At 38.6% G+C, this 15,162-nt stretch overlaps 1 protein-coding gene across 10 annotated transcripts in view; it reads right to left on the bottom strand.

Annotated features, from left to right (window-relative positions):
• The window catches only part of LOC124802474 (ral GTPase-activating protein subunit beta), a 398,111-nt gene that overhangs the window by 184,761 nt on the left and 198,188 nt on the right, over nucleotides 1-15,162 (bottom strand). For all 10 annotated transcript variants that reach the window (XM_047263273.1, XM_047263271.1, XM_047263272.1 and 7 more), the window contains one exon: nucleotides 11,309-11,419. In XM_047263273.1, the coding sequence (XP_047119229.1) occupies nucleotides 11,309-11,419 (111 nt within the window). The remainder of the gene's footprint in view (nucleotides 1-11,308; nucleotides 11,420-15,162) is intronic.

The following is a 15,162-nucleotide window of genomic DNA, read 5'->3' on the forward strand; positions in this document are numbered from 1 at the left end:
CCATTACTGTCAAGAATTATGTGACCATTTTGGATGATCAAGACCATCCCATGGTAGAATATGGTACAATGTTTGTTCCACAATGGCAATGCTGTATCGCAAGACAACTGCACCTGCACCCCCCACTCCCCCCCACCCCCCCTCACCGTTCACACAATTGTCCAGTACGGGCTTTGTGGGCACGAGAATGACTTGTCACAGCTCCCCTAGCCACTGCAGTCATCAGATCTCAATATTATTGAGTCTTTGTGGTCTATTTTTGAGAGAATGGTGCATTACCATGGCCCACCTTGTGATAAACCTTTTGCATTTCCTTTATGTTTTCGTCTTCTTTAAAGGCAAAGAGAGAAGATGAAGCGGTAGCCCATCATAGAGCCTATGCCTACCGTCATGTATTTTTTGACTTTCAGTTGTTAAAAAACAGAGGATTTTTTCTGGTACCAGTAGGAGGAAGGAAGGATTCGCACTCAGCTAGTGAACGAGTGAGAGGCACACCATTTTTAGCGAGTAACTGTAGACCGCCATTTTGGGGTCATTATGAATTAAGTGAGGAGTATGTATTTCATATGTGCACCGTTTCGAAAAATACAGTATTGTTTTATTAACAGAAAGGTCGTGTGAGTTGTTATTTCAAATAGTACAATAATTACAAAAACTGAAGCCCACCTGTGTACTTTGGAAAATTACGAAGATCCGATAAGCTTAATCGGAACACGGTCAAGATTTCAAAGGTGAACACAGCGACCAAACGTAGCATTATAAAGAATGGTAAGCACAAATCTACAGCGGAGAAAGAAACTACTTCGCCCTGCAAAATAATATGAACTAATACAAACTTATTTCCAGGTATAGCTCAGCTTATTGTGCTTGTCATTCATGCCAAAAAATTAATCTCATTAACTTAATACATTTTAAAAAGCCACGCATTTCAACATTTTATTATCATCTATTCCATTATTTTATTATATTATAACCTCCATCATCATTACCTGAAGTTGCCACTATTTTGCAGGATGAATTGTAGAAGACTCCCTTGAAAACTGTACAGAACCTGTATTTATCCTACCTGAAAGGACTTGCAGCTGTTTTTTGTTTCTTTCATTGTTAATTCCATCTGCTAGAGTGAACTAGAATAGAGTGACAAAAGTGACACCACCTAGTGAGAGTTACAAGTGATTACAGGAAGTAAGTGCACGAAACATGTCCCATTACATTTAGCTACTAAGAATTTCCTTGTGGGTTGATGGCTTTTGTGGGATAAAGTGTGTTATTGGCAAGTTTTTTTGTGAGACTATTGTGCATAAGTTCTTGTGAGTTTTTATTTGCTTGTGAAAAAGGGTAGCATACTGTGAGTCTGAAAACAGCAGAACACGAATTCAGTATGCATTTTTAGGCAAAAATTTGGAACGAGAGCTTAAAGTGGTGCACTCACACCAGATCTAAACATCGATCAAGAACAAAAACAATGAAATCAGACAAGAGTAAACACATAATTTCAATGGTGGAATCTACTATAGCAGATTTGGCCACTGAAGTCACATTTCTCAACACTTTAGCACAACAAACCGTACTAAAAATGAGGCAGCTTGGAGAGATCTTTAATGTGGTGTATAACTTACACAGCGTTTTTCATAATATACATGTATAATATGAAAATCTACAATAATGGCATGTTTGCTTAACAAATACTTAAAACAACATGGGGAACTCTTCATTTACTTCTGTCAGCCAATCACAGCACAAGATCTGTGATATCATGGTACATCTCTGTTTCATTCCATGAACTCATAAATGGCATGAATTGAAACGTTAGACGTCTACAGTTTGGAGATGAAAAGACAAAAAACACTACATTAGGCATGCAGTTCCTAACACATATATCTTCAAACTGTATCATTTTTAGTATAGTTTGTTGCAATAAACTGTTGAGAAATGTCAAGTTGGAGGTTAAATACATTACCTACAGACTTTAGCTTTCGGTGTTATTTAGTAGTTGATTATGAATAAAAAAGGATAAACACTCTGTGAAGTTTTTATGGAGCCCTAGCACCATAGTTCCAAACCGTAAATATTGCAGCCTTCTCCAGCATGGAAATCATGAGCTGCACCTGGTCTATACTCATACATTTTTTCACACAGTGTATTCTTACTGATCACTGATCAACCAACCTTTTGTAATGGTTTCACTACTTTAGACTGCACTGTACTTTGTTCAGCTGAATAACATGCAATTTCTACACACACACACACACACACACACACACACACAGTGAGCAGCAGCACGTGACAGGAAAAGCAGTCAGGTGATAGGGGTAAGGAGAAGATCGTGGCAGGGAGGAGAAGGGGCAGCTGTATGCTCCCACAAGCAGCAACCTACCGTCCTCCGCCCCTACCCTGCTATCCCTCCCCCTACACACCCCAGTCTCCTCCTTACCGCAGCCACCCAGTTGCTTATCCCTTCATTCGCTGCTGCTTGCAGTCTGGCCTCAGCAGCCAGATGATCATGTGTGTGTGATTTGCATTTGTGTGAGTGTGGGTGTGTATCCAGAATGAGATTTTTCACTCTGCAGCGGAGTGTGCGCTGATATGAAACTTACTGGCAGATTAAAACTGTGTGCCGGACCGAGACTCGAACTCGGAACCTTTGCCTTTCGCGGGCAAGTCCTCTACCAACAGTTTTAATCTGTCAGGAAGTTTCACATCAGCGCACACTCCGCTGGAGAGTGAAAATCTCATGCTGGAAACATCCCCCAGGCTGTGGCTAAGCCATGTCACCACAATATCCTTTCTTCCAGGAGGAGGAGGAGGAGATTAGTGTTTAACGTCCCATCGACAACGAGGTCATTAGAGACGGAGCACAAGCTCGGGTTAGGGAAGGATGGGGAAGGAAATCGGCCGTGCCCTTTCAAAGGAACCATCCCGGCATTTGCCTGAAGTGATATAGGGAAATCACGGAAAACCTAAATCAGGATGGCCGGACGCGGGATTGAACCGTCGTCCTTCCGAATGCGAGTCCAGTGTGCTAACCACTGCGCCACCTCGCTCGGTTTTCTTCCAGGAGTGCTATTTCTGCAAGGTTCACATAAGAGCTTCTGTGAAGTTTGGAAGGTAGGAGACGAGGTATAGGCTGAATTGAAGCTCTGAGGACGAGTTGTGAGTCGTGCTTGGGTTGCTCAGTTGGTAGAGCACTTGCCCGTGAAAGGCAAAGGTCTCGAGTTCGATCTCAGTCCGGCACACAGTTTCAATCTGTCAGGAAGTTTCGTGGGTGTGTATGTTTTCCATTTCAGACGAAGGCCTTGTTGGCCAGAAGCTGACTTTCTAACAGTTTTTTGTTGGGCCTATCTGTGACTCAGCATCTCTGCTATATGGTGAGTAGCAACTATCCTTTTCATAATATTGTTAAATTCCACCCTGGAGTTCCCATTGCTTGATTATGCAACTTCTATTGACAGAAAACACATCACAATTCAATTCTACAAGAGTTATCCAAAAAATAAGGTTCTCACAGTACCAAGAGATGCTAGGTCATGTACTGTTGATGACAATGGCATGTGTACAAGAGATATAGGACATTGCTATTGTATGCTACAGTTAACACTTTGCTATCACATATACTGTCAGTGTTACAGCGATTGAAAATTAAGGGCCTGTCTCCACCTGTCAAGTTAGGTATTTGGTGAAGCTTTAGACTGCACAAATCAAAGTATGGACTAAAACGCTTTCTGTATGGTTTATGTGTGGATGTCACAAACATGTAGATACTGCACTTCTGCTAAGTGCAATTTTTCAAAGTGTCATGAATATTTCAATGATGATAAGTTCTGTGGGAAGCCATTTGTCATTAAAGAAGACAAGAAAAGGCAACAAATCATAGAGGACTGTCACTTCAGGACTGTGGATCTCAGCAGCCCCTTTTTATGGAGATGGTCTGAACCTGAACATTACAAAAAACTCGGTACAAGGAGCGTGGGAGAGTAAGTGCTGCTCTACAACAATTCTGTGCACCACATGTAGCCCACAGGAAAACTTTTTATAAAGGTGATGCACTGCATGGTGCTGGACCATCCTTACAATAGTTGTCCTGCTCACACAGATTATTATGTTTTCCTAAACATAAAGAAATTCGTTTTCGGTCAATGGCTTCACACTGCTGGAATGCAGGTAAACATAACATACTGGCAGATTTCTAAGATAAATTCTGAATAATGATCTCATGATATAAGTATCTCAATTTGTAGTGGTATACGTGTTACTAGGTAATTATGTTTCATTGCTGTTTATAGATCAAGGGGCATTAACTTTATGATAACCTTAGTACAAACTATGATATCTGATGGAAACTGCCTTGTAGTTTCGTACAGCTCTGCTGCCAGGACGTAGCAATCTTGTGAGCAAAAAAATATATATACACAAATGAACAGTTTACACAAGCATATTTGTTCTTTATGGCTACCAATAAACTATTCAACATGATGCCATAATGTTCAAAACACACGAACACTTGAGACAATACATGTCGCTAATTGTGTACAACTTAGAGGAAGAATGGTGTTTCCAAGGTTGGGTCTAGTGTAATGCCTGAACAGACATAGTCTGAGACCACTAACCACTAATTAAAGCATACAATGGTTAAATACAACTTAGTGATAAAGAATGTTGCATTCAGTCACAAAATGCTTTTTTACTGATGCAAAAAGAGCATCACACATCTGATATCCTGTGTACAGTAACACAACACACTATTGTACTAGCACTGAACAGTGATTCCTAAATCTTGAGAACATCTGCAGTTCCATTTTTGTGCTTATTGCTGTGTATGAAATACTTTTCTGTTTGTCTCAGCCATGAACTGGTAACAAGGCCCATGTGAAAAAGTTTAAGTGCCTATATGAATAAAGTAGCATGGGAATGGATATGCAGATACTCATACAATTTAGAATGTTTTTGTAACATAAGTATAAACTGTCAAGGAGTTGATGTAAATGAATGCAGGGTCTGTAAGAAGCACCTGAAGATCAACCAACAGGGTTCAAATGCACTGTGTATCAGCAACACAACATTTTGTGACTAAAGGAGGTTTTTACTTACGATAGAATTTTCTTACGGCTTCACAAAGATTAATATAAATTATGGATGAGGAAAAGTAACCTAACATAACACTCTATTCATTTGTAAGCTACAAATAAATTTTGTATCCTTCAATATAGTTTTCTTTAGGGGTTACATATTGTTGGAGATACTGCTCCTACTCTGCACTACAATATGTGAACATATTTAAATGGAATCAATTTCAGATGATTAATTACTGTGACTTAAATGTTTTTAAATATTTCAAAATCAAATTCATTAAAACAAACAATAATTCTGAGCATACAGACACCATTCACCATGCTGATTTTCATATAACACTTGGCAGTGTTTTGAAATCTAATGTCTTATTGAGAGCCATCATTTATGTGGGCTTGGACTGATCATAAAAACGACTGGCCACATTGTCACCAACCTCCACAGAAGGTTTTACAGACTTACTGGACTAAAGTGTAAGTAGGATGCCTTAAGCCAGAAATCATCAGACTGCGGGGTAATCTTCCCAAACTTCCACATGATGGCTCTTCAGGATGTTTTCCAGCATACACTGATACATTACTGGTACACAACATTAATTAGTCACCTCACGAAAAATATAGAATTTATTTACAAGAATTGTTAACATCTAGTCTAATTTTAAGGATAATATTGTTTCTTGATAAACATTGTGTAAGGGCATCATACTGTAGTAGAAAAATTGATTCTGATAGTATAGTCTGTAACCTTGGACATTTCTTACGCAAATAACACTTGCAATGTGGAGGCTTGAATATAAAGGTGCATTTGTCAAATGCTCTACATACAGGGTCATTCTTGTGATGATGGTGGAGAGTTAATGTATAAATTTGAGGTAAAGGACCCTGGTCTGGAAACAACTGAGTCAAAAGTTATAAGCGAAAATTGTTCTGATACCTTTGTCAATGGAATACACCTACCGGTAGTGTTGATGCTAAGACTGTAGGATAGGCAACTATGAGAGGTGGTAGGGTGTACCAAATCAAGAAAAAATTTCGAGCAAACACGGGCTCTAAAATAAATAGCTTGAGAGCTATGAGCACTTGTTCATCTTTGATAACGTGAAATTCATCTCTTCCACTGCAAGCTATTTGGTTTCCATATTTGCGGACAAGAGACCAAAACAAGAAAAATGTTCAGAAAATATGGACTCTAAAACATATACTTCAAGAGCTATGGGCACCTGTTCCATAAAAGAAACATTTCAAAATAGCAAAGCTGAACAAGTACTCCTAAATCTTAAGGTATGTATTTTAGAGCCCTTGTTCACAAGACTTTTTTGTTGGTTTAGTTCTTATTACCACCTCAGAAAGTTGCCTACCCAACAACCTTAGCAACAACAACAACAACAGTACCAGTACTTATATTCCACTCTCAGAGGTATTAGAATGATTTCTGATCATAACTTTCGATTAGGTCATTTCTGGATCAGGATCCCTTACCTCAAATTGACACATTTACCCTACTCCATCATCCCTGTGAATTTGTGACATCATCATGGATTCACACTGCATACAGTTATTGCATGACACTACTGAAGGTTGTGCAGAGTATTACACTGTGTACAGTTTAGACTATCACTGAATAAATGGAGTTTTGCAACAAATTTTATGGGCTGTATTTTCATTGGAGAAGCAGTACAAGATATTAAACATTCTACACAATATTTCAGAGGACCTTGGGAAATACATATGACCGTTATAGCTTGGTGAAGAGCAACACAATAACAGATAAGAATAATACTTTATTTGAACCATTCAACTGATCTTGCTGCAATGAAATTTGTTATGAAAATTTCATGACCTGTGAGGGCACTCAAAGGTTCCAGTCAAGAAAGCTGAATTCTGCTTCAAACTTAAGCATTTTTTTTAATCATTTACATAGGAGGTCTTGAAGGAATGTGCTGTAATGAGTTGAACTGCCCAATGAAACCTTGTTGATCACATTATTTTCGCCACATTAGCTGGTTGATTTACAGTTGGTTACAAAGCATTCATAAAACTCTATTACAATTGCTGAAAGGGAATCAGTTTCTTTTTTTCCATAGTCCCTGTTCTCTACCAAAAAACCCTAACCATTTCAATACTAAGGTCAGTTTATACTTCCATTTTGACACAATTTGAATCCCCCTTTTACAAGCATTCATTTACGCTGCTTTATGTAACACAACCAGTTATTGTAATTTCCAATGGCCTTTACGTGATTTTTTCCCCATAGTGGATGAGGGGACACTGTACTTGGGTTGTACCTTACTGGATAAAGAATTGAAGGAACTGGTCACTAGTTGTGTCATGAATTTTTTAATAATATAGTGACTGGTTGTTTGTCTAACTATGAACACAAAGAAACACACAGCAGTTAATGTGATACAGTTTATTGGGTCATGGAGTGACATCAACAAGCATACAATGAAAGGAGTTTACAAGTCTCAAACATTTTTAGCAACTGAGGGCCCGGAGGCCCATGTATGCCCTTATAAAGCTGCTATCCATGTCAGGCATCACTGATGTAGTGTTGCGCATGTATGGCAGACCTGTTGGCAGTAGACGGTGAGCGGGCTGCCCCTGGTGTTTGCCTAATGTAGTTGCGGGCATGTCATCTGAATGTCAGTGTGCACTACACTGGCCATAGCGGACCGATTTACATCCGCTGCAGGTGGTGGGTGGAATAACTGGCAGATTACTATAGTCACTGCATTTCCTTTCATAGTAAAAGCCATTATCTCAATAGCATTTCTTGCACAATCAAAATTTGTCATTATAGTGTGTCAATGTATTAATTTGTGGAAAGATTGTCATTCCTAACTTTTTCCAACTACCAGCCCATGCAAAATACTCAGCTGTGATAGTCCATGTCATATGATTTGTGAAATCTATAATTTGCTCTTCTGTGTTCTGGGAGATGGACACTAAATGTAGAAAAAGAATCACGATACCAATTGCGCATACGCATGGTAGGAGAGATGCAATAAGAGTACTAATATATACACTGCCCCGTCACATTAATGTGACCACTCTTCAAAAGTGTGAATAACTACCTTTTGCAATGTGGACATGCAGAAAGAGAGTCAATGAGGTTTCTGGAAGTACCAACAAGGAGGTGGAGCCATGCCGACTCCAATACCATTGCCACCTGGACTAAGTTTCACGACTGAGGATCCATGGCGAGAACAGCCTGATGGAGATGGTTCATATACTCTCAATTGGGTTTAAATCTGGGGGATCTGGTGGCCAGGGGAGTATGCTAAATTCATCCTGTCACTCTTCAAACCACTCGTGTACACTGCGAGCTGTGCAATATGTTGCACTGATCTTGACGGTAGATGCCATCATGCTGAGAAAAAACAAACTGCATGTGGAAGTGGACATGGTCCCCTAGGATAGAGACATACTTGTGTTGATCAAATGTGCCTTCCAGAATAACAAGATCACTGAGGGAATGCCCAAAAACAATATCCAGATCACAACGTTCGTTCCTCTGGCCTGGACCCTTCCAACAATTGCAGGGCCCTATACACAGGCTACCTGTCCAATGGATCATAAAACATTATCCATCCGGAAGTGCCACCTGTCACCACTCAGTAGATGTCCAGCTGCAGTACTGGTGCACAAAGTCCAGCCTTCGTCGCTGATGAATAGCAGTCAGCATGGGTACACAAACCAGGAGTCTGCTGTGGAGGTCCATTTGCAGAAACATTCACTGAATCATCATTAAGGAAACGCTGTTGGTAGCCCCTTGATTCAACTGGGTGGACAGATGCTCAACAGTTGCACATCTATTTGCCCAATCACATCTCTGCAGCCATTGTCCACCCCCGCTATCTATGATCCGTGGTGCACCACAGTTGCCTCGATGATGGTTTAGGATAGTGCCACTTTGTAATTCATGATATACTTTAACTGTGGCAGCATGCAAACTCTTCACAAATTTATCCATTTTGGAAATGCTTCTTGCTTTTGCCCGATCACGCCCTTTTCGACATCAGATAAGTCGCTCCATTTCCATAATATGACAACTGCTCTATTTTCCGCATCACCCTAACACACTTTATATGCCTTCCACTACTAGAGTTGTCACCTGCCGCATGTTGACATCAAACATATGCTGTGATCACACTTATGTGCCTGGACTGTGTGTAAAGCTTTTATGGATGTAACTAGGTACAAGAAAGAGACATCGAGCTTCAGCTTTGGTAAAATAGGAGCAGGTCACTGGGGGGAAAAAAATTAACTGATAGTTTACAAGAGAGCAGACAGTTATTCAGTTCTGTTTAGCAAATGAAGTAGTGGAAAATGAGATAAAATATTCAAAAGTAAGCGTGTTCAATATCTGTGAAGAGTAAATATTGTGGCCACTTTCCTTCTAAGTGAGTCATCTAAGCATGACAAAGATCTAGTCGAAACTTTAAACTGCCACTTGGCGAGTTCTGACTAGGTCATGAGGCACACTCAGATGGTTTAACTGAAACAACGTTGTTCGCAAGTGGTAGGTATCTAGATACAGAGCTTTTGATTTTCACAAACATTAAGTACAGAAAATTTTCTGCCGAACGGTAGGCCACTTCGAGCTGTATCACTCAGCAACATGCAGTACATTACATTAACACTCCTATTTATACAGCATGAAGTGAAGCACAGTGATAAACTTTTTTTTATTCACTATCTCTCAGAAATAATTACAATACTACTTTCAGAAGGCGTTCACTTGATGTTCACTGTCAACAGCAATGAGGATGTACTATTTAAAAACAAAATATAAGTTTATCATTCAAAAGTCAAGCTCACTCATAATGATAAATACTCTATATTAAGAATGAAATCAACAAAATAAATTTAAGCAGAATACATCAAATTAAAGCCTGAGCAAATTATGGCGAACCTGCCACCAATACCTGCTGTTATCTGCAGGGGAGAAGGACCATAAGTATATACAGCAAAGCAACAAACAGTAGTTTTACTTTTACAAATTAATGTCATATACAAATTAATGAGAAGAAGACAATACTAGGGTTACAACTATTTAAGACAATGCAGTTTACTCAGTGCTGTGAGATGTGTTTGTAGTGTTCCAATAGCGAAAGTAATTTAAATTAGAAATGTTTATGGTGTGCTGTCTATCACCATGCAGTTATAATTTGACACATTATCACATAGTTTTCCACAATAGTTTGCAGTATAATACTCGGAATTTCTATGAAATGAAAAATAAAATATAATATGCAGAATTTAGTGATTGCTGAAGTGTTGACAGAAACAACAAATGTTGATACTGAATGTTGTATTTGCACTACAGGCATCTGAGATGACAATGTCTGTCTACTGGGTTAAAGTTACAAGGTAATAGAGAGCAGGATGGGAATTATCAAAGGTTTATTCCTCAGATGCATCCACAGTATTCCTCAAAGTCAGAAATCCAGCCTTTTGCATCATTGTTGGTCTCATGATTATCCCCGCAAGTGTCAGATCTGTGTCTTTTATCATGACTCACCATAAGAGGTAGGAGTAAAAAAACTACATACCTTATTTATAAAAGCCGAAAAGACGAATTACTAAACCCTAGTTACACTAGATGTTATCTGTCAGGCATGAGATAAGTTTTGGGCCACAGCAAATTTCTGCTTATTCTGAATGACATATACAATACTCTCTATGACTAATCAACAAATGCAGACTTTATTTTATTAGGAATACCCTGTTGGGAAACAAAATATAGGTTGAGAAATTCATACAATATATACAAAATTAAACAGGATTCAGCTCTTATGCCTACTCTACTTTTATGTCAAGTATAATCAGAAGCACCACATACCACTGGCTCTCATGAGTACAAATCTACCTGAGAGCCACCTAAAAGTACCTCACAGTCTTACTGAAAGTTTCAATCTGGCAGTAGCTCTCTGCCAATTCCTAAATGAATTTTGGAATTAGTCCTTATACACCAAAGCTGCAAGTGGTTTATTCAAGAACTGAATTACTCTTATATCAACATTGGAAATGCAACTGTGTGTAAGATTATCTCACAAAATATGTCTGCCAAATTAGTAAAACATCATTTCCATCACTGAGTATTTTTTTCATGATGCAAGAACATGTAATTCCTTGACAGTTAACAGAGGGAAGCTTTTTAAAGTGTTATGCCTAGTACATTACTAAAAGAAAAGGGCTATTTGAAACGACAATGAGGATAATATTTTGCTGTATCATACCTGATGAAAGAAGATTTGATGTTGTGTCACTTCCTGGTCCCACATCAGGCTGGGTCACTTGTTCTACCTCTTCTGCAGAAGCTGAGTCTTGCACACTGAGCATTAGCCCACCTGCAGAAACAATACAGATACGCATTTGCTGCCAAATTTAGTTTTCTTATTCGTAGAGGGCATGAGCACAACAAAAATTTTGAGCATGTGCTGCTGACCTGACCCCCCCCCCCCCCCACACACACACACACACACCCCTTGGTGTTCAACACTGACACATCCTAGGTATTTGTTATTTATCACTTCTGACAATGTGACCTTGAAAAATGCCAAATTGCATCATGGTTTGGTGTCCACATTAAATAGGAGTTCCTGACATACTTGGCTGGGTAAGCCAGTCCAAAACTTGGTGGAACACAAGGCCCTATTACATCCAATAGGACCATGCCTAGTAAAGTACTGCGCTGTTTAGATTACATTACATAAATTATTCATTCCATGGATCTGTACTGAGGACACTCGTGTGTGTGAAACATAACAGATTTTTTTCCTTTCTTTTTCACATTTCTGCATTTATATTTATGTTTTCTAAAGTTCTCAGTTTTAAACTAAAATTTCACCAGTCATTTCCAAAAGTACCCACACAAAATGGCAATCCCCAATGGAAACAAGAGGATAACAACAGGTGTAAAGACAGTCCACCCAGATCTTGAAACATCTCATTCCCATAAGAAACATCCATATTGATAGTGGGACAGTGTTCCTAAGCTATTATCAAATTTACAGAAAGATTTACAGGAAGGTGTTGCCAGCTGAGAGAAAAAAAATCAGCAAATAACAATGCTGAAAATAAAAGTGAATCAGTCTGGAAGGTTGTAATATAAGAAAAAGGAAAATAGAAACAGAATGACTAAAACTTAACAGACAAAAGGCAGAGGGATGTCAACAAATGATCCAAAGAAACTAGCAAATTATGTGAATGAATATTTTTCACATATAGCAAAGAAACAACAACAAAAATTCCCAACACCACTTATTCTCCAGCAAAAGATTTGTGTGTCAAGTACAGTGATGATGTTACCAACCAAAGCATACAAAGTCAGGAAAACAGAGCAAAAATTAAAAAGCAAGAAGTCAATCATCATAGATGTAGTGCCTAACTGTGTACTTAAAGAATGCATAATCAGTATACAGCCCCTTTAACTGACATGGCAAATGACTCTTTCAGCTCAGGTAACTTTCTGGAGTATCTGAAACAAGTGATAGTTGCGCTTCTACTACAGAAAGGTGATACAAAAGATATAGAAAACTACAGGTTCTTTTCTCTACTTTTAAGATTCTCAAAAATAATAGAATCCATCATGAAAGACAGACTAATGAATTCTTTGAATAAATATAACATCCTCAGTGAAGAACAATTCAGTTTTGAGAGTAGAGGAGCACAGAATAAGCCACAGTAGAATTTTCATAGTTTACTAATCAAAGACGAGTGGGACATAGCTATATTTTAGAGCTATGAAAAGCCTTTGATACTGTGGAGCATAAAATTTCCATGAAAAAAACTGGAATCATTATGAATATAAGGAATTTCCAATGACCGTTTCTAGCCATATCTGAAAAACAGGGTTCAAAGGGTAGGTTAAAACAGGTTTCAAATAAAGCAAAATAGTACCTGGACACCCCGCAAAGATCTATTTAAATGGTTGGGGATTCCAACTACACCCTGTGAGTACATCCACCAATCTGTTAAGCACCTCATAAAGAACATCAGCAATTATTTCACAAACAGCAACATTCATGATCATGGAACAAGAGCCAGACTACACTTACATTTACCAAAGGTAAACAAACAAAACACACAAAGTAACATTTTCTATAAGACAACAAAACTATACAATAAATTGCCCAACAGGAATTTAAAAGAGACAATTAAAATCCGAATATTTGCAATGTCAGTTAAGACCTCACTGTTAAGTAAATCATATGAAAAAGTCAAGCATTATTTAGATAGCACAGAGCAAGTGATGGTACAAAGGTGACATTATTTAATAATACACAACTGTCAGTCTGCAGTAAATTGTCATCATTTAAGAATTCTTACTGTAAAATCCTGGACCCAGAATCTGTGATGGAAAATTCTAACCACTTTCCATTTATTGAAAAAAGAACTGATGTCTGTACGTTAGGAAACACAATTCAAGAAAATATGAGTTGCCATGAAACTTTTACATATTTGAGTGTATGCAATTGATGCTTAAGTTGGTCTTGAGGGAGCAAGAAAGGGAACCACCTCAGTACATTTGAATTTAAAGAAAAGGTATCATTTAGTAGACTTCATTTGAAGCAGAGAAAACTGTGATGGGACTCAGGCTGAAGATATGTATAATAGTGTAATCCAACTGTTATTAACTAATTCTGTGTGTTATATAAGCTACTTGCTAGTCTTTACTTCAGGACACCAATGCATAGAAGCAAAATCTAACAAATCTAGTACCTTTGGTGGATCAGAACAGAACTGCATCACTTAGCGAAAGACTGAATTATTTTGGGTGAAAGTGATGATGTCCCTCTACCACATATTTCCTATGGTCAAGTACTACAGTGGTGCTGTCTTTGCTAATAGGATGGCAACACAGAGATCTGCCTTCAGGTCGCCAATAGCCCAGTAGTCAGCTTGAGTTAGGGTTGAGATTCCTGAGATATTTTTGTAAGGAGAAATTTGGAGACATTCATTTCCTCTTTAATCCATATTTTCATCTCATTCTGACCCTTCCATCATCCCTGAATGGAAATTGGCACAGTGCTTATCAATGTGCTATCTTCAATTTCCCACTCTACCTAACACCTTATCCTTCATCTTTGTCTGCTCTTAGTCATCACAACAAATGGATCTGTCTCAACTTAAACAGCTTGAGACATCTGCCCTTTTTCCCACTTTCATAAACTGATCTATATTTCCTTCCTGAAGAGCGAATAAAAATTTCAAAATGTCAGGATTAGCATTTCCTACTTACAATTTTTCTATCGGCAGTAACAGCAATTTTATCTCTTGGAAGTAAGTAATCAGCTAGAAATTATGTTCACATACTAGGTCTGTTCAAAAAATTCTGGAACATTCGTAATTCTGCACCAACGGTGTATTGGAGCAAAATGAGGTTGGCATCCCTGCACAAATCGGTGTTTCACGTGTAACTGCTGGAAGTTTCATTGTTGTTTGTCTGTTAATTATTGTTCACTGCTGTTTTGAGTGAAACATTGTGTTGCACAGTTTGCAAATTTCGAGATGGCAGAGTTAGGGGAGCAACATGTCTGCATAAATTTTGCATAAGACTCAAGAAAACCTTTACACAGGAACACCAAAAGATGCAGAAAGCCTGCAGTGATGAGTGCTCAAGCTGTACTCAGTGTTACGAGTGATTCACATGGTTTAAAAATGGCTGCACAGAAGTTAAAGATGACCCACTCACGTCAGGAACGTCAACGAAATTGTGTGAGCCAGTTACAGACTGAGTGTTCGAGAGATTTCAGAAGAACATAACATTTCAGTTGGATCATGTCATGAAATCTTCACACAGCATCTTGGTATGCATCATGTTTCCACCAAGTTTGTCCCATGGCTCAAGACCTTCAACCTCACAGGATTGCGCAAATGAGAATGAGATGTTCCTTAAGAGAATCATAACTGGTGATGAGACACGGGTCTACAGTTATGGTACCGAGACCAAGGTTCGGTCTTCACCGTGGCTCGGGAAAGGTTCTCCAAGACCAAAACAGCTCGTCAGGTCAAGTCAAAAGTCAAAGTCATGGTGATAGTTTGCTTTCACTTTGAAGGATTAATTCATCATGAATTCAGGCCACAAAGA

The sequence above is a fragment of the Schistocerca piceifrons genome, chromosome 6, assembly GCF_021461385.2.
Source record: "Schistocerca piceifrons isolate TAMUIC-IGC-003096 chromosome 6, iqSchPice1.1, whole genome shotgun sequence".
In the NCBI taxonomy this organism is placed as follows: Eukaryota; Metazoa; Arthropoda; class Insecta; order Orthoptera; family Acrididae; genus Schistocerca; species Schistocerca piceifrons.